Source organism: Schistocerca piceifrons, chromosome 1 (assembly GCF_021461385.2).
Source record: "Schistocerca piceifrons isolate TAMUIC-IGC-003096 chromosome 1, iqSchPice1.1, whole genome shotgun sequence".
NCBI lineage: Eukaryota > Metazoa > Arthropoda > Insecta > Orthoptera > Acrididae > Schistocerca > Schistocerca piceifrons.
The window spans coordinates 687623322-687642117 of NC_060138.1; the positions used below are offsets into that span (position 1 = coordinate 687623322).

At 37.7% G+C, this 18796-nt stretch overlaps 1 protein-coding gene across 4 annotated transcripts in view; it reads left to right on the top strand.

Moving 5' to 3' along the window:
• The window catches only part of LOC124709673 (USP6 N-terminal-like protein), a 143192-nt gene that overhangs the window by 59917 nt on the left and 64479 nt on the right, over window positions 1-18796 (top strand). For all 4 annotated transcript variants that reach the window (XM_047240860.1, XM_047240858.1, XM_047240859.1 and 1 more), the window contains one exon: window positions 10421-10745. In XM_047240860.1, the coding sequence (XP_047096816.1) occupies window positions 10421-10745 (325 nt within the window). The remainder of the gene's footprint in view (window positions 1-10420; window positions 10746-18796) is intronic.

Here is an 18796-nt window from a genome sequence, read left to right on the forward strand (position 1 = left end):
ACTATTTAAACAGAGCAGTGCACAATACAGCTGAGTGGTCGTGTGTGCCATACCACTTAAAATGCATATTTTTGTATTACACAAGTGTAAATATGACAAATACAGTGCAGTTGCTCAGATGGCTCGTGTCAGCCAGTCACAGCAAAAGATTTATGACCTCATGGAAACATCACTGTTTCATCAAGTGGACTCAAAACACCTCAATTTGAGTGCACAAAACATTGAAATCTGAAGTTTAGAAATGAAAATACCAAAAACATTAAGGACATACAGCAAAGCTAACATACACCGCGTTAAAGATCTCTCCAAAGTGCATCTTTTAGTACAATTTGTTGTGGTAAACTGTCGGGAAATGTGACATTTAGGGATAAATAAGCTATCTGTATATTTTATCTTGGAGTTAGCTTTTGATGTTATTTAGTAGTTGATTATAAAACTGAAAAAAGATACAGTATGTAAATGTTTGGCTAGAGTGTAATATTGTCCCCTCCCCCTCCCTTCTAAAATTTTGGTTCTGACAGATTGATCTGTAGTGTAACCCAGAGTCTAGGTTAGGTCCAATTAGTAAGTGTTGCAGCCTTTCCCAGTATGGAAACCAGTAGCCGTGCCTGTACTCAATAGTCAACATGTATATGAAGGTCTTTGCAGTTATATTCACTCTCCTTTATGTGTACGTTCTGTGAGAGATAAAATGCATACCAAATTTTTTCGCTTCCTATTGATAGTCTACCTGTATATGAAGTATGTGGCTCTTGCAAAGATCTTGCCATCATTTTTAGTTGTTTAGTTTCGTGCTTCCTCTAGAGAAATATCTAGTCTCTGCACTATCTGTCAATTTAACCATTCGATTATGAGTCACTAGTCAGAAGGGAATCTGAAACAGGATTGAGAATGGAAGAAGAGCTCATTGTACTAAAGTAGTTTCACTCAAAATGTTTGCAAGCCTATCTTGAACTGATCATTTCAACCAGATGACTGAAACTTATAATGTATTAGACAGTAACCTGTATTGGGTTCGTGGGAAGAGATAGTTAAATTCATTAGGTTATGGCTCGTTCCTGTGATTTGTATGCATCCAGTTACCTCCAGTCTAGTAAAGTTGCTGTCACTTTTGACCAGTTGGTCATACAGGCCCTTAATTACTGACAGTGCAGAAAATTTATATCGATGCAGATTCACAACATAGCCCAAATAATTATTGAGCTGGATACACTTTATTATCCCATCTTAAAAAGTGCAAAAACTAAACGTGAAAAGATGTTCTTGCTTTTTAATCTTTTTGAGTGCACCTGACCAGAGAGTTTACATTATCTGTACACAAAAACTTGCTCAGTTTTTTGTCTGATGGTGGTGCTGTACGCTGCCAGATATTTGTAATGAGTGGCCCACAGTCACATAATGTAACTTATCAGTTGTAAGTTGACTCTGTGAATTTACCTTATTGTATGGTGGTGTAACACACTGTATTTCCACAGTTCTGAAGGTGCTAATGTTAGCTGAGAGAAACATGTAAAGTAAAGAAAAAGTTACATGTGACTTGTGGTGGCTGTACAATTGTAACAAAATGAGTTGTTTTTTTATGACTTGTCAAGCAGAAAATCCTCATCTCAGTTGAGCATGTTGTCTGCTAACTGTATTTCCACAGCTTTCTTGACCATTGAATCCCAGTAAAGTGAGGCTGTGGCTAGTATCTTTACTTTCTTGTAATCCATAGAAAGACCAATGGAAATACAGTGTAAAGCCACTGCTGATTTGTTGGGCTGCAGAAGGTGAGAGTGTGTCTGGTGTTAGAATGCACTATTCTTGGACAGTATGAGCAGTTTTTCTTATGTAACTTGCACCACAGTGACAAGGAATTTAATAAATAACCACCTTTCATAAAAACAGGCCATCTTTCACAGATCCCAGGCAAGCTGCCACCTTGGCCAGTGGTCGGAAGATGACATCCATTTTATGCTTCTTCATTATTCTGGCAATTTTTGAAGAAACATTTCCCGCATACGCTAGAAATACCATAGACCACATTTCTTCCTCTTGCTCTTCCTTTGATTGGTCTGGTGTTTTCACTTGCAGTGCTCTCTTAACGAGGTGTTTTGTATATTCATTTTTATTGAATATTTCTTCCAAATCTATCAGTTCATCCTGTAGGCTGTTGGTGTCAGACCTTGCATAGAGGCCCTTTTTACCAAAGGTTTTAAGTGTGCTCATTTTTTGTGAAGAATAGTGGCGGATGGGTGCCTGCACATAAAAATTGTTATGAGTAGGCTTGTGGTACACTTAGCCTAAAAGCCTATCCTCCTCACGCTGAACTAATACATTTAAAAACTGTCCACAGACAACCATTTCCCATTCCATGGTAAATCTGATATTTTCATGAACGGAGTTAAGATGCTCAGGAAACTCCCAATTTATCTTCACCATTGTCCAAACTATAAATATGTTATTGACATCTCCAGAACACACTTGGTTTTAAAACTGTGATGTTGATTTTTTTTTTTCAAAGTCCTCCATAAATAAATTGGTTACTATGGGTGAGAGTGCTACCATGGTGACACTGTCAGCGCATTCAAAATATTGGCTATCAAACAGAAAGTAAGTAGAGATTATTGTATACTTAAATAATGCTGTTATCAGCAGCAGTTACTCTAGTAAACAAGGAGATGATGTCAAAGCCAACCAGTAAATCAGAAACATTAATTTTCAATGTTTTTATCCAACTAATAAAATCTAATGAATAATGGACATTGTGTTCGTAATTACTCAGTACTAAAGCTGATGAGGAATCTTTACTGACTACTTTTTCAACATCTGAGATTCTATGAGAATGTCAAGGCACTGACAAGCTGACGGGTACTGCATTTGAGGTTTCTTAACTTTCTAAAGTTTTATTTGATACTCTAGTGGAATTTCAGTTGTACATTCTCTGATTTTACATTTTTTGCCATTGTATGCCATAAATTCCTATCTGCTGTGAAAAACGCGTAACATCAATTTGAAAACTCCCTGGTTTCATGTGTCTTCCTAGTGAGGCGCCAACACAACTTTGAACATTTGGCTTCACTGTGCAGTTATGACAAGGCTACTGTTAGGTTGCGGCAACAATGGAAAAACAGGACAGTCTAAGTGAAGTGCTCCAGACCAAGCCAGTACATGACGAAGGAGCCCAGGCGCCACCCTTTCTTGTGCCACTTATAACTCTGTCTTGTCTTTTTGCGTGTGTCTCCAATGTAACATATTCAGCAACAATATCGATCATCAGCATTTTAAATTCAAACACTGAGTCTCAGAGAATATGCTCGGTCAGAATCAAGGAAACTTCGGGCATTTCTGGTTGGGGAGCTTTTATTTGCTGCAGACTTAAGTTACCCAACAGCCAGTGCAGGCACCACACCACACTAAAGCCAGTTTTACACTAGCCACTTGTAGGTCAAAATCAACTACTAAATGTGCATGCGCCTTTCTTGCTTGCATATAAATCAGTGACCAACCATGACACGAGTGAGTCTATGGTGTCAATGATCTATAGATTGTGCCAAGTGTGGAGTTCAAAATTTCCACGTATGTTGCACACTGTGCATGCACAGAGACGAAGGACTATGGCAGCATCAGTTAACACGAAAGGTTCTGGTTGAGTTTACTCCTAGTATGGAAATGGATTTTGTGATTTCATGTCATTTAGTCTTCATTGTATTCTACAATAATGATGGAAGCTGGAGAAATGAATTAAAATTTGTGCCATGGCTGGGACTCAAACCCGGGTCTCCTTGCTTAGTAAGCAGGAATGCTGACCATTACACCACCACAGCACTATGGTCAACATCACTGTACTGACTGCCCAGGTCCAGTGCCCTCCCCAATACAAACTCAAATTCATGTCTTCAGTTTAATTTCCCCCTAAACCGTCACTATTGCCGGGGGCTCTCTGGCATTGGAATAGCACCCCAGCATTGGACATAATGGGGAAGGCTTGTACCTGAGGTGAATCTAATAGATCATATAATTAAATTATCCCTGAGACATTTAAGTCTCATCTTTATCTACAATAATGATGCAAGCTGAAGAAACAAATATAAAATTTATACTACAGCCAGGACTTGAACCTGCGTCTCTTTGCTTACTAGACAGGAATGCTGACCATTACACCACCACAGCACTATTGTCAACATTGCTGCACAGACTACCCAAGTCCAGTCTCCTTCCTGCCTAATAAGCAAGGAGACCGGGGTTAAAGTCCTGGCCTTGGCACAAATTTTAATTCATTTCTTCAGCTTCTATCATTATCGTAGATAAAGATGAGACTTAAATGTCTCAGGGAAAATTTAATAACAAGATCTTTATTGTGTTGTTTGCTTTGTTTTAGTGGGACACTGAAAGGTTACACAAGGGCCTGGTATTTTTTCGTACTAGTGTTCTCCTACAAGAGAAACAAAATATATGAAAGAAAAATTTGTTTGCATTTTATAGAGAAAGAACCTCCACTGTACATAAATAAGAATGTAAATAGATTAATATATTTTCGTGAAAACTATTTCAACAGTGAAAACCCAGAATTACTGGACGAGAAAAATAATTTTCTATGTTATGTGGCATCTAGCAAAAAAACAAGATCTCTTTTTAAGGCTTTTATATTTAAATGACATAGGTATTCAAACTGAAAAGATATAATGAAACAAGACTCGTACCTCCGATTACCAGTCAGAAGCACTTGATTGTTATTTTCCTCACTTTTATTATTTTATGCACCATGGAAATGCTGCTAGAATATGCACCTTTGTTTAAAAATCTGCGTTGGCCATGAATTGAACCCAGGCCACTCATATGCCAAGCGTGAATTCTACCACATAACCTATTGAAAGATCGATCTTTCTTTGGGATCTTAAAACTTCAAATTCAATATTCTCGAATTTTTGAAAGTTGTATGAGACTGCTTTGACTGCATGATACTTGAGTTCTGAACTTCAGATATTATAAATTTAAAGTAAAAAGAAATATAAAATTTTTGTCATTTTTATTTGTTTTCTATCTTTCCGTTAGTTGTTCTAAATTCGTGGAGGTATATACCGTCTATGCAACTAAATGAAGGCAGTTCGTTTGTTGCCATACGCGTTTTGCTTCATTTATTTGGAAAGCATCATCAGTGGCTTGAAATACATGTTTCTTTCTACATACATACAGTAAGCATATTATGTGATAGATGGTCTCAGGAAATCCAGTTATTCCGGAATATTGAGCCAGATGTATGAATATCATGACTTTCTGTTGAACTCCGAAATTCTGCTTGGTCATTATTCATTTTTGTTTAAAAGAAGTCAAATTCTCATGACGCAACACACCTGTTGATATTGATCTCCTCCCCCTCCCCCTCCCCCAGTCATTCCAGTGCTAGCTTTTTCACAGAACTCTTTGATGAAGAATACTCAAATCATTTAATGACCTGCTCCCAAGGGATGGAAAGACTGTAATTACTCATAAAACACACTCACTGTAATTAGGAATGTTTTTGTGACCCTTGTCAGCTAGTGTGGAACACTCTGTTTGGTAAGTTTCTCACCTTAATAGTTTCAGTTGCTCTGCTGAGAATTATATGAGATTTTCATGCAGCATTCTTATACACACTCAGATGAAGTCTATATCACATACTTAGAAAAGGAGTATTCCATGAGCATTCCAGTAGTAATGGGCTTAGTTGGTTCTGGGACTTTTTGCTAATTTTACTTGTTTTAATTTGTGATTATTACTTCCAAACAGAGAGGTATGTGTGAAAGATCTCGACCATCGATCAGACTCCCGAGTGGAGGAGATAGTAATAGGCTTCAATGGCATAGAGAACCAACTAAAAGAATTGAAAACAAATAAGTTGCCAGGTCTGGACAGAATCCTAAATAAGTTTTATACATTGTACTCTGTGTCATTGGCACTTTACTTAGCTTGCATTTATCACATATTTCTCACCCAGTGCGAAGTCCCAATCAACTGGAAAATGAAAAATGGACCCACAAAATTGCAGTCTAATATCATTAACATCATTTTGTTGCAGAATTCTTGAACATATTCTCAGTTTGAATATAATAAATTTCCTGGATACAGAAAAGCTTCTATCCACAAATCAGTGAAGATTTAGAAAGCATTGCTTATGCAAAATTCAGCTTGCCGTTTTCTCACATGAGATCCTGTGAACTGTGGATGAAGGGCAACAGGGACATTCAATATTCCAAGATTTCCGGAAAGCAGTTTGACATGGTGCCCCACTGGAAACTGTTAACGAACGTACGAGCATATGGAATAGGTTCCCAGAAATGCAAGTGGCTCGAAGACTTCTTAGTAATAGAACCCAGTGTATTGTCCTCATTGATAAGTGTTCATCAGAAACAAGGGTATAGTCAGAAGTTCACCATGAAAGAGTGATAGAACTGCTCTTATTATCTATATACATAAATGATGTGGCAAACAGGGTGACCAGCAATCTGCGGTTGTAGTATATAGGAAAGTATCGTCATTGGGTGACTGTATGAGGGTACAGGTTGACTTATTAAACAGAATTTCTGTTTGGTGTGACGAATAGCAGCTTGCTCTAAATTTAGAAAAATGAAAACAAATGCAGACAAGTAGGAAAAACAATCCTATAATGTTGAAAAACAGTATTAATGGTATGCTGCATGGCAGTCATGTTGATTAAATATGGAGGCATAATATTGCAAAACAATGTTAAGTGGAATAGCACGTGACGACAAATGTGAGCAAATGGTCGACTTTGATTTATTGGAAAAATGCAGCTCATGTATAAAAGAGGTCACGTATATAACACTTGGGCAACCCATTCTTGAGTACTGTTAGTGTTTGGAATCCGCTACCAGGTTGGGAATTAAAAGAAGACATTGAAGCAAATCAAAATGACTTTGCTAGATTTTTTACCAGTAGGTTCGGTCAATATGGAAGTGTTAAGGAGATGCTTGGTGATCTCAAATAGGAGTCCCTGGGGCAGGGAGACGATGTTCTGTTCATGAAATGCTGTTGAGAAAATTTAGAGAACCGGCATTTGCAGCAGAGTGCAGAACAATTCTACTAGCACCAACATACAATTCGCGTACGGATCACGGAGTCTAGATCAGAGAAATTAGAGTTCATACAGAGTGTTATAGACAGTCATTCTTTCCTCCCTCCATTTGTGAGTGGAACAGGAAAGGGAATGAATAGTAGTAGTAGTAGTAGTAGTAGTAGTAGTAGTAGTACAACAAAGGACCGTTTTCCATGCATTGTTTGGTGGGTTTCAGAGTATGAAGATTAGTGCTTAATGTTCACTGTAGCATTAAATATGCTGCTGGATGTCTCATTATATGATTGTGACAGAGAACTGTGTAGTAAGTCAGTTGAAAGTCTAGTCCCAGTTAAAGCTGATCTGCAAGTACAGTCGATAGCACTAAAACTGTCAACCCCTCAGAATTCTCTGTCTGGGCATCAGCACAATCTGCCAACACTGTCTGATGTGAAAGTTTCAGGGTGACATACTGTCTTCTGCTCCAACTGTCACAGTGTTGTACCTGCCCTTGGTCTAGTGCTAAATGTCCCTCAATGTAGATATAAAGTCCCTAGTTCAAGTCTCCTTATTCCTTTATATTTGTTAACCACATTCATCTGTCTGCTCAAGTTATCAGTGTGATGGAACCTTAAAGAAAATTTTCATCACTTTCTATCCCACCAGTAATAGCAAACCTTCCACAAACGTGTTAGTGGTTGCATCAAGAGCAGAACAGTTTCTGTATGAGAGTTTCCTCACCATACAGCAGCCCCCAGCCACTTGACATCAGCCACCACCTGGCCAGGTGAACGAAACCTGGTGCATCTTGGGCACATTTCTGCTCTCACATTGGTAGGCATAAAATTGTTTCTTATGGTGGTATGATTTTCCATACAAAGTAAGTTCTGTAAACAGAGTGAACACTCTGCAGTTACACAACATGCTTAGGTTACTAGGAGTGTGTTTATCAACTGTCATTTTCTTATTTGGAGTTCTAGTATTTGTCTCTCAGTTATGAATTGGCTTTTTCATACTTGAATCTTATGAACATCATTTAAGCATTATGTAATAGCTGTAGGTGGAATAAGGTCTAACTTTGGCAACTTACTGTTTGTTTTGGGTTTAATTGATGTGTGAAGGCTGTGAAGCTGCTTTAAATGTTTGTGCCACATGTGAGGGGGAGTGCTGTCAGATAAATAACATCAGAAAAGAATTTTCTCATTTTAAGAAAGAACGTCTGGAATGGATGAGTTTCCACACTCAGAAAGTTTCTATTATTGACATATATGATGAACCATGACAGTGTAACATTTGTGCAGTATTTGCATTCAATAGACAAGGTTCAGAAGCTAGTTACAGGGGTAATAAAGCTGTCACCAAGCAAGATATGAAGTGCATTTTTGCCTGGAAAGGAATTTCCTTGATGGTTGTTAAATAAGGATCAGGGAAGGTGAACATTTGAGAGTACAAGATCTCAAGTAGTGCATGAGTGATGAATACCGCCGGATAGTTTTGTTTGTGAAATCAGCAGTGTGTGTTGTCATATAGTGGCATTGACACATTTTTGTTGGTCATTTCTCTTACAGTGTGACTGAAAGGTGTCTCAATTGTTAGCAACAAATACCAGCTTGTGATGGAGGAGTTCATAATGCACAACACAGTACCATTTTAGTACCATCAGATGCAAAATATTATCTTTTCGCACTGCTCTTTGTTCAAGGAAATGTCTTTCATATGGGTTCAGCCAGTAATTTCTTCTCAAGGAGTAAACATAAGGCCATCAGACTATTCACAAGTAACAATATTGCGTAGGAATGTTCAATGAGTGAACTGACGATGTTCAAACAAAAACGCAGTAGTAGTCGCCCCTTTCATTTTTGTTGCTTTGAATTAGAGTATGTAGTACTCCCAAACCTGACTTCTGAACCTTGGCTATCGAAAGCAAATGTCACACAGAGGTTAAATGATTGCAGTTCGTCACATACGTCAGTTGAGTCTTCGTGAATGTGGAAAGTGTTTTCTGACATGATTTGTCCAACAGTAATCATATTGCCCATGACAAATGTTTCAAGCTGCCTCTGCAGCCTTCGCCTGTGTATTAGGCCGAAAGTGAACAATATGACTCAAATGTTAGACATTTTCCACTTGCAACTCTGTTTTATAATTCTTAAACATCATTTATAGGATTCTAATATGTATAACCCAATTCATAACTGCAAGACAAGTACTAGAACACCAAATAAGAAAATGTCAGTTCATAAACATGCCCATAGCAGCAAGTTACGTATTTTTGCAATTGCGCATTTGTTACTATGTTTATCAAAGTTATTTCTTGCAGAAAATTGAACTGTAATAAGAAACAATTTTAGGTTTATCAATGCGAGAGCAGAAATGTGCCCAAGGTGCGCTTTGCCACCTTATCTAGTCAGACAGCAGTTGCTGGCGGCCACTATAGGACAAGGAAACTCGTTGAGCAGAAACTGTTCTGATCTTGATGCAACTAAGAACTCTTACTCAAAAGGTTTTCCTGTTACTGTATTCTGGTGGGCTACAAATTGAAGCAAATTATCTTTGAGATTCCATCATACTGATACTGTTAGCACACAAACAAAATGCAGTAAAAAAGGGTGGGGGAATGAGGTGACTCGAATTTACGGCTTTATTCTAAATTGTGTGATGCTTAGCATTAAACCATGAGCAGATGCAGCACTGCAATAGCTCAGACAAAAGACAAAACTTCTGCATCCTACAGTGTTGCCAGATCATGCGGGTATCTGAACTTACAATTTGGAGTTGCTTTGACTCTTCCTTCACCACCCTGGTCTGGTGTTCTCCTTTCTCCAAATCATGTACTCTTGAGTAAGTTGCATAACTATGATGGCGAAATGGCCAGTTTTGTTCTGTCTTTTTGTTTTTTAAATAAAGCAGCAACTTTCATGATCTTTTAATTATGTAATTTTTGAAGTAGTTAAAAGTGTGAGCAATGTGCAAAGAGAGAGACATGGCCCATTGCTGGCACATAATGTAGTAATATCAGTACACACAAAGACCTTCATAGCTCATCCACATTCAGTGGAAGTATTTCTTTTGGTAATGACATATAGTCTTTTAGTAAGCTACCATACAGAAGTATGTAATTTTGTAATTAAAAATATACATTGCAGCTAGCCAACCAAATACAACAACAAAATTTCTCTTTATGTTTGAAACATAAAATAACCAAATTCCAATTGTAATTTTAATTTGCCATGTATCAGAATTTTATCTTCAGTGTTAAGATCAAATCATATATGTGTCTGTTTCAATGTTTCCTGTTACGTGTCATTACTGTTTTGTTGTCACATAAGACATAGTGTTCGCCTGTTTGTTATATGTTGTGATATATGTAACATTATTGATTTTAAGGTTAAACTGGAGCATGACTTTGGTTTTGAGGATGATGTAGTGATGGTGAACCTGGAACAGTCAATGGCAGAACTGAAACGTCATAAACTGGATTATGCAGGATCACCCCCACCACATGAACTTCCAAAGCGACCATTTGGACAATTCTCTGAACCAACATTTGAAAGAAAAGTGGGTCGGCGGAGCCATGAATTTAGTGCAGTTGAGAAAGCAACCAAAGAAAGTGTTGTTTTGCGAAGAGATGCAGCAGTAGCTGAACACAATTCTACCAACTCAAATAGCAACAATAGAAATTCAAGAGTGTCAGTTGGTGATGGTCTGAGTGGTAAGTTGCTTTATGTAACTCATCTCTGATATTGACCATCATACACATTATTAGATACATTTCATGAAAATATTTCCATTGTCATAATATTTCATGAGAATGTGACATGTGTGCATTGCATGGGAATTACACAAGTGTAAATCTTTGGTAATTGCAATTATTTATTATTGAATTTGTTTGTGTGCCTGTGTGTGCATTTTGTAATTTTTTAATACAATGCTCACATCAGTCATTATTGTAGTAATGCATTGTTCAAAATGTCCTGTTTGGAGCGCTGATGATACCATTTGTGTGCAAAAGTGTAGTGTTGAAAACTATATATGAATATTTATCAAAGTACTTTGCTGTTAATCCATTGCAATTTTTGCCTGCTTCTTCCCTTTGTAGATTTTGGCATGTGTCCACAGTACCTTGTTAATACTTATGCAAAGAAGGCAATTTATTGTCATTAGTAGTACCTTTATTTTATCTTTTGTGTATACTAGCTGTATGAATCACAGCCAGTAGCCTTGTGCTTTATCTTGCGAACAATGAACAAATTCTAAAAAGTTAAACAGTGCTAATTTTTGGGTTCATTAACTTATTTAAGAGTGGGGTTGATATTCACTACAGAAACTCCATGAGTGTTAGCATTGGCAAGAAACATGCCAAATTACATTTAGTTGTCCGATTAGCAAAGTTTTCAGGTGAAAAGTAAGGCCCTAGAAATAATTGTGCAGTATTCACTAACAAAGAGAGACATTTAAATAAATTCCTATTTTGGGTAAACATAAAACCACACTCCATAAAAAGTAACAGAAAATGGCAGTGTCAAGGTGTTCCAATAATTTAGGTTAGACCGGGCAATTTGTAATGCGGCAGTCTTTAAAAAAGTTGTATGTAGGGCTTTGTGCATCAAAAAGTGGAATAACAGTGAATAGAAACTAGAAAACTTCAAGCGGCAGATGTAGAATGACATGCAATGAAAATGACATCCAACAAGTGGCCCAGGCAATTGACTGAATTATTCTAGGGATCAAAAAACATATGAATTACTAAAACGGATCATCAGGGCATTAGTCATATCTTGAGCAAACTGAATGGTGTCAAAATTGCAAAGAAAGTGTATGGTTCGTGGCAAATTTATAAAATAAGATGCATTGACATATTTGCCCATTCTATTGGTTTTTAAGATTTTAAAAATAAATCCAGACTTTTATAAGAAAAGATTGTAATCTCCCCTATCTTCACAGTTCCATTGCTTCCTTCTGAATCTTTGGAAATAATGCATGATCTGTGATTCCTACAGCTGTATTTTCTCCACCTCACCCCAGATTTTCACTGTTAAGTAACATTAGGTTTCAGTTACTAAGGTATAATCAATATCATGAAAGTGAAAACATGCATGAGCTGCTTACTTTTGTATTTTTCATTTCATACCTTTTTGTAAAATGAGTGTCCTGAGCATATCTGTTGTCAATCTTTGTGTGCTGCACTGTGCTATTGTGTTAATATATTTTTCAATATTTATTGTACAAAGTCTTCCTTATTTAAAAAAAATAATTAACACAAACTATGTTCTAATTGTTGATATACTTCAGTCAGTATTAAAGTTTGCATGAAGTTATTTTTTGTGTACTTCCTGTTTATTATTGTGATTCATTTCTTCCATTGGTGATGGTTAACTGCACCATTTTTTTACACATTTCACAAAATAAACTCGCACTTGAGTTCATTCAAAAATAAATGCTTTACAATACGAGGCACCTAGTACACACTTTAGTATTAGTGTGTTATTTTGGAAGCATGATCTCAGTTTCCTTCTTCTTTCCCATCCTTCCTGAAGTGTTGTCACTGTTCTCAGGTAACCACAATGAATTACAAAACATAGTCTTTTTTTTAAACAATTGTTCATTTCTGTGTTATAAAATGCCTTTTAGCTTGACAGTTTCTTGCAGTGTACATTTCTAAAGGCTTTCTTCATTGAGTGTGTTGGTAAATCATTTAAGAGTATGCAAGTTTTATGAATGTAAGCTGAACTTTAAAATAGTTGAATTCTTAATGGCAAATTGTCATATCTGAAAACAAGTCTGTCTATTTACACAGCTTCCTTCCAGCTCAGTTGAATTCACTTTTGATTGCAACATTATCTACAGTGATGTAGTTGACACTTATAAGCGAGATAAATAAATTTAGGATTCTTGAAAACATTCCTTGAGGAAACTTTTATTATTTCACTGTAATTAGTTTCAGCGGGAATCCATCCTCACATGGCTACATCTTTGTTTACATTCCTTTCCTACAATATTCTTTAGTTCTGGCAACTACCAGCCATTATTTATGTTTTCAGGTGTGCTGATAATGAAAATGCAAGATTAGCTCTCATTTTGAAGTTATGATGGCCTTACGTTATTGCCTATATAAGCTTAAGCATTTATTTAGCTTGGAGTTATCCCTTGGTGAAAGGTCACTGGAGGCACAGCTGCTTTGCCTGGCATTCATATATTTCTGCTGGTGATACCCTGATTGATATCCAGCAGTAATCTGCTAACGTTGATGTGCTCTATTTTCCATGGTATTTCACTACCATGTCTGAAATTTGCTGGTGGAAGTGTTGTCTGTACTCATCGGTTACAGCACCGAAGTTGTCAGGAAAGAAGTCCAAGTGGGAATCTATTTGCACCCCATTCTACTGTAGCAGTGTGGAAGATTTGCCACAAGACCTGTAAAGTTTCCTGCTGCCTTATTTCCTAGGAAGTTTGTTTACACTTGAACAAAGGCATCCCAAGCTAATGGAATTGTCTTGATAAGACACCTGTAGAATGGTACAGTTTGTGGGTCTGGAGACCCATGAAAATATCCTCTTTTATTTTTTCCTCACTAAGATTTGGAAATTTCTCGCACAGATAGAAAAATCCTTCCCCAGTTTTGAGCATGACCTTAACAAAATTTTTCATTTGGCCCAATTTCATGTCAAGTGCAGGGAGAATTACGTTCTTAGATTTGAGAAGTGCTTCATGCGTAACATTGTGAGATCTTGTTTAAGCGATAGACACTTGGCCAGTCTTTCTTGATGCAGCTATCCCAGAGGCACACAAAGCAACAGAATTTGGTGTAGTCATGTTGTAGCCCAAGTAATATGGCTGTGACTTTCAGACCCCAGAAATCTACCATTTAAAGTTACCGTAGTTCAATCTCAATAACAATTGTTTCATATTATCATATTTTTCTTTCATGTAAGGTGCATACCGAATAGGAATCAATAGTAACATGTTTTCATTGTGCAGTATCACACACTTCAAACTTACATTGAAGGAGCCAATGAACAACCTCCACTGATCACAGTAGTAGTCGGTGGCAGATCCTGTACACCACCACAAAATACCAAGTTCTTTTCACTTTCTAAAAATGGAAGGAATGGCTTACAGTAGTTATGGAATGCTATTACCTTTAGCATCTTATCAAGACAACTCTACTGTTGTAGTCTTGACGCCAACAGTTCAGCTTTACCTTTCAGCAATTCCAGGTCTCTCGCTGTCATTAAGTTCACACTGTGTTATTTTGTGAGTCTCTGTACACTAATCACAAAAGAACGATGGAGCAGCACTAATTTCACTGCCTTCTTCATTGTCGCAATCACAAGGGACAGAAACAGGCAGTCCATCTCCGTGAGGCACTGGTCGCATGGATGATGCCATGTTAGGATGGCCAAGCAAGACTTTTCTTCTTGGAAATACCATGTGTTAATGGAGTTGTCACACAAAAGGAACAATCAATCTCATGGTTTGATGGCTCTCGCCAGATCATAGTTATAGCAAAGTCCATGAAGATCTTTTACAATTCAACCACAAATGAAGACCCATAACAGAAGATATGTTGCATACATTAGGAGCCCAGGGCTTGTGCTGGTCACCAATTTCATAGCCAAAGTACAATCTGTATGCCTTCCTGATATATGGCATTATTGGTCTCCTTTGTGATTTCAGTGTAGTCTGTCCGCTAATGTAGCATAAAGTGGAACCACTGGTTGCATGGACGATGCTATGTTAGGATCATTAAGGAAGACTTTTCTTCTTTACAAGGCATTTTCAATCACAGGATTTACAATTACCACATGCACTGACTATACTTCAGTAACATGTTCATCCAGCACATGATCAGAACACAGAGTGCAGCAGACTGAAACTACACTTAAATGGAATATGCTCCTCTCCTCCCTCCCCCTCCCCCTCAATCCCGTCTCCAACCATCCTGATTTAGGTTTTCCGTGATTTCCCTAAATCGTTTCAGGCAAATGCCGGGATAGTTCCTTTGAAAGGGCACGGCCGATTTCCTTCCCAATCCTTCCCTAACCCGAGCTTGCGCTCCGTCTCTAATGACCTCGTTGTCGACGGGACATTAAAAACTAACTACCTACCTACCTCCCCCTCCCCCTCCCCCTCCCCCTTGTTGCTACAAGCCCAGGCTAAAGATAGCAACAAAATACACAAAGCTCTTGTTGCCTCAAACTTCATGACTGTCTACCAACAACGGCATTTCCAAGCCTGTATGGGAAGAGATTGACGATGAATTCCAATTGTCAAACACTATGCAAATTCATCATTGGAGTATACTGTTTGCTTTCACGAAGTTGATATTGATTTCATGCCAAACTAATCCATTACATTTCCACAATATCCAGAGTACAGTGTACTCAATATGTATATGAGATTCAGTCATTTCGAACATAAAGTAAAAAGTTCAAAGATATATGTAATCTTAAAATAAAGCTGCCATCCACCTGAAAGTGGAGTTGAGCACCTTGCTGCTATTGGAGGTGGTATGCTCTTGGTCTTTTGATCAGTTAACTGACCTATGCAGCCAGTAATAGGGAGACTTCTAGAATGCAACTTGACGTTTCACTTACACAAGACATTGCTAAAAGTGAAAGAAGTGATCAGTTAATCAAAAATTATAGAAATTACTCGGTTCAGACTGAACCTTTTGATTTTTAGAAGACATGTAGTCACTCGGACACAGAACCACTCATCAGTAATGTAAATGTTGTCATCTGATGATAGGCCTCAGCTTGAAACTAGTCATAATATAAATGAATAATCAGGCCTTTTGAAGCAAACTTAATTACAGAGACTGCAAACCACACTCAGGACAGAGGAAAATAATCTGACAAATTTTCCTTCTTTGTGTCGTAACAGTTTTTTCAATCTGCTTTTGGAGTCACTTTCTATAAAATAGATAGATATCTACATATTACTGTGGAAAAAGTATACCATGGTTCTGAAGCAGATCTGTAGATTCTTTTAAAACTTTTGCTCAAAACAGCAGTAATAAATCATAAAAATTCACAGAAAGCATTATAACATGAAATTTGTTAGTGGTACACAAATTACACACATGTAATTAAAATATGTCTTTGTTTGTAGAGACGCTACTTTTTCATCAAACTTAAATATCAAATATGTAGGAACACAAAGTAGCAATTGAAAATAAGAAAGGCAAACCATTGTGCTACTTGTTCTGTTTTTCCACTGTAAGAAGACAGAGCATTGTAATTGTTTACTTACCACTTCTAAATGAGACAAATCTAGTAGAGGTTAGTATAGGTTTTCTCTCTAGTCACTGTGTTCATAAAGACTGCCATTCGCCAGTTTAAAACAAAATATAGAAACAGTTGTAGAAGATGGCTGCATCACGGTCACCATAAAGATGAATTGGACCATATTTTTTAAATATATTTATGAACACGCATAATGATTCTGTTGTGCAGTGAGCACTTCTTCCCTAAGCAATAAGTTACTGCATTTTTTTTCTGTAGTACAGAAGCAATTAAAGATGTGTAAAACAGCCACCACTATCAGTGGCCTCAAAAATCAGTTTTTCTTGTAAATCTGCTAAATGTAATATCATAAAATGTACACAGTGTATCTTCTCTTGTTTAATTTCTCATTTGTGTTCGCACATGTAAACTTGAACCATCTGATCTATGTACTGTCTCCTTTAACCGTAATTCATGATTTTATATTTCTCAGCCAACTCTAACAACCTTCTTGGAAACACAGTGGGCCCTAATCTTCCTTCCTTGTACTTCTTAAATTGTACATCATAGCACACTTTCGTATGTCCCATATTGAAAACATCTATCTGTAAGAAAGTTGCATATAACATTTGCCAAAACATTTATCATCTTCGTTATTGGTAAATCTACCCATAAATAAGTTCTATAAAGGGACTATGACATAAAGTGAATCCCATTAGTGAAGAATATTTATCATGGGATAAAATGGGATATTGAAATGGGGTTTCAGCTCAGCCCCAGACATAATTCTTGGTAATAACTCTTTTACCAGTGTTTATACTCTGCAAAACACAGAAAAATTAATCATCTTTGTGAAAAAAAATACGGCCATCAAAAAGGCAAAAAATTAATCAGACTACTGAGATAAAAACTGGAAGAACAGTGTGCAAGTTCATTATTAACTATTATTGATACGGGTTAACATGTTTCAGTGCATTCTTCATCCATCTTCCCCCTCCTCCCCTAATCGGAAACCAGACTTAGTAAATTGTTAGACAACCAACCACCAATGTCTAATGGAGTGCATTTGGCAGCTGGTCCACAAACTAATTTACAGCTACAGTATACAGTAGGCGACTGTCATCATATTCGCAACAAACTACTCCTAGGGAGAGATGGAGTATCATCCTAATATCTGGTAGGAAAATGAATTCAATATGTGGAATCTTTTTCGGTCAGGTTGTCAATTTGTTTTAGATGGTAGTACATGTATTTGAGACTGAGGCTTGCTTTGAGGTACAAGTGCAGGCGGCATTTCTGGAAATAAGTATTCCAGTTTTACCGTGTTGATTGAGATGGCAGTAGTTTTACCACTCAGTACAATATCCAGTTTTTGTTCTTCTATTTTGATCACTCATGGTGAGACTGTGAACAGAGCATATAAAAATGGTTTGATGCCATCTGTATGCAACATTACTTGCATGCATGTTTGTAGTCCTGATGTCCAAAGATAGGTATGGTTCGCGTCTGGAGGTGAAAGCATGCAACGTGGTTCCTCAGGCGACAAATGAAATCTGACAGGCCATGGTCCAAAATGTTTCACCATATAAAAGCTTCACTGAGAATGTAATTAGTGTCAAGGACCAAGTAAGACCATAGGTAATGCAATTGTGCAGTTGGTGATGTGACACATTCATGTAGCTTTTAGGGAAAGATGTTGTCACTCAATGATATCATTGCTTGCAGAATGGTAACTGATGATGGAAGGTGCCACTGAATTTCCCGAGATGGGTAAATAACTCTGACTCAGATTATCAGCTGTGGTCCATAGTAATGTGTAGTGGACACACAAAGCGAGAAACTCGTTTGAAATGAAGACAAAGGCTAGCATGTCCACCAATATGTTCCAGCTGGCATAGCTTCCATCCAGTGGGTAAAAGAGTCAGTGGCACCCAATAGGTAACAGATATTAGGAGGAAGTGGACACACACCATCAGTGAGCACATGCGCAGACCACATTGCTGTGTCTGGAAATTCTCCAATGGACACATGCCCATGACAGGCTGTAATGACTTCTGTGGTCTCCAACTGGGTCACAAGTACCTAATTGCTTCATACGCAGACAGAAGCTCATGATTGTAAACACACCATTTCCTTTGAGAAGTGGAGAGCTTACATGACAAGGAGGCAAATGATTGCCATGTGCCATAGACTTGGGGTTACACTGCACCGATAGGTGTATGACTGGCATCGACTACTAACGCAAGTGGTGCATCCAATGCAGGGTGTGCCAGGATTGCAACATTTGCTAGACTTTGTTTCACTTAAAAACAGAGCTCATCTCATCTGTCCAGTGGATGGGTGAATTCCACAGAGGGTAGGTGAGTCCTCCATAGTTCTGAGACCAGTAAGTGCTGCAGTTTGTGGTTCTTGCAACTTGTCTGAGTGGAGCAAATGTTGCCAGTAAAAATTTGGCATCCCCGAGAAACACAATAATCCCTGGATGGTTTCTGCAATGGGATATACATGATTGCTTCCACTTTCTCGGGTAGTGACA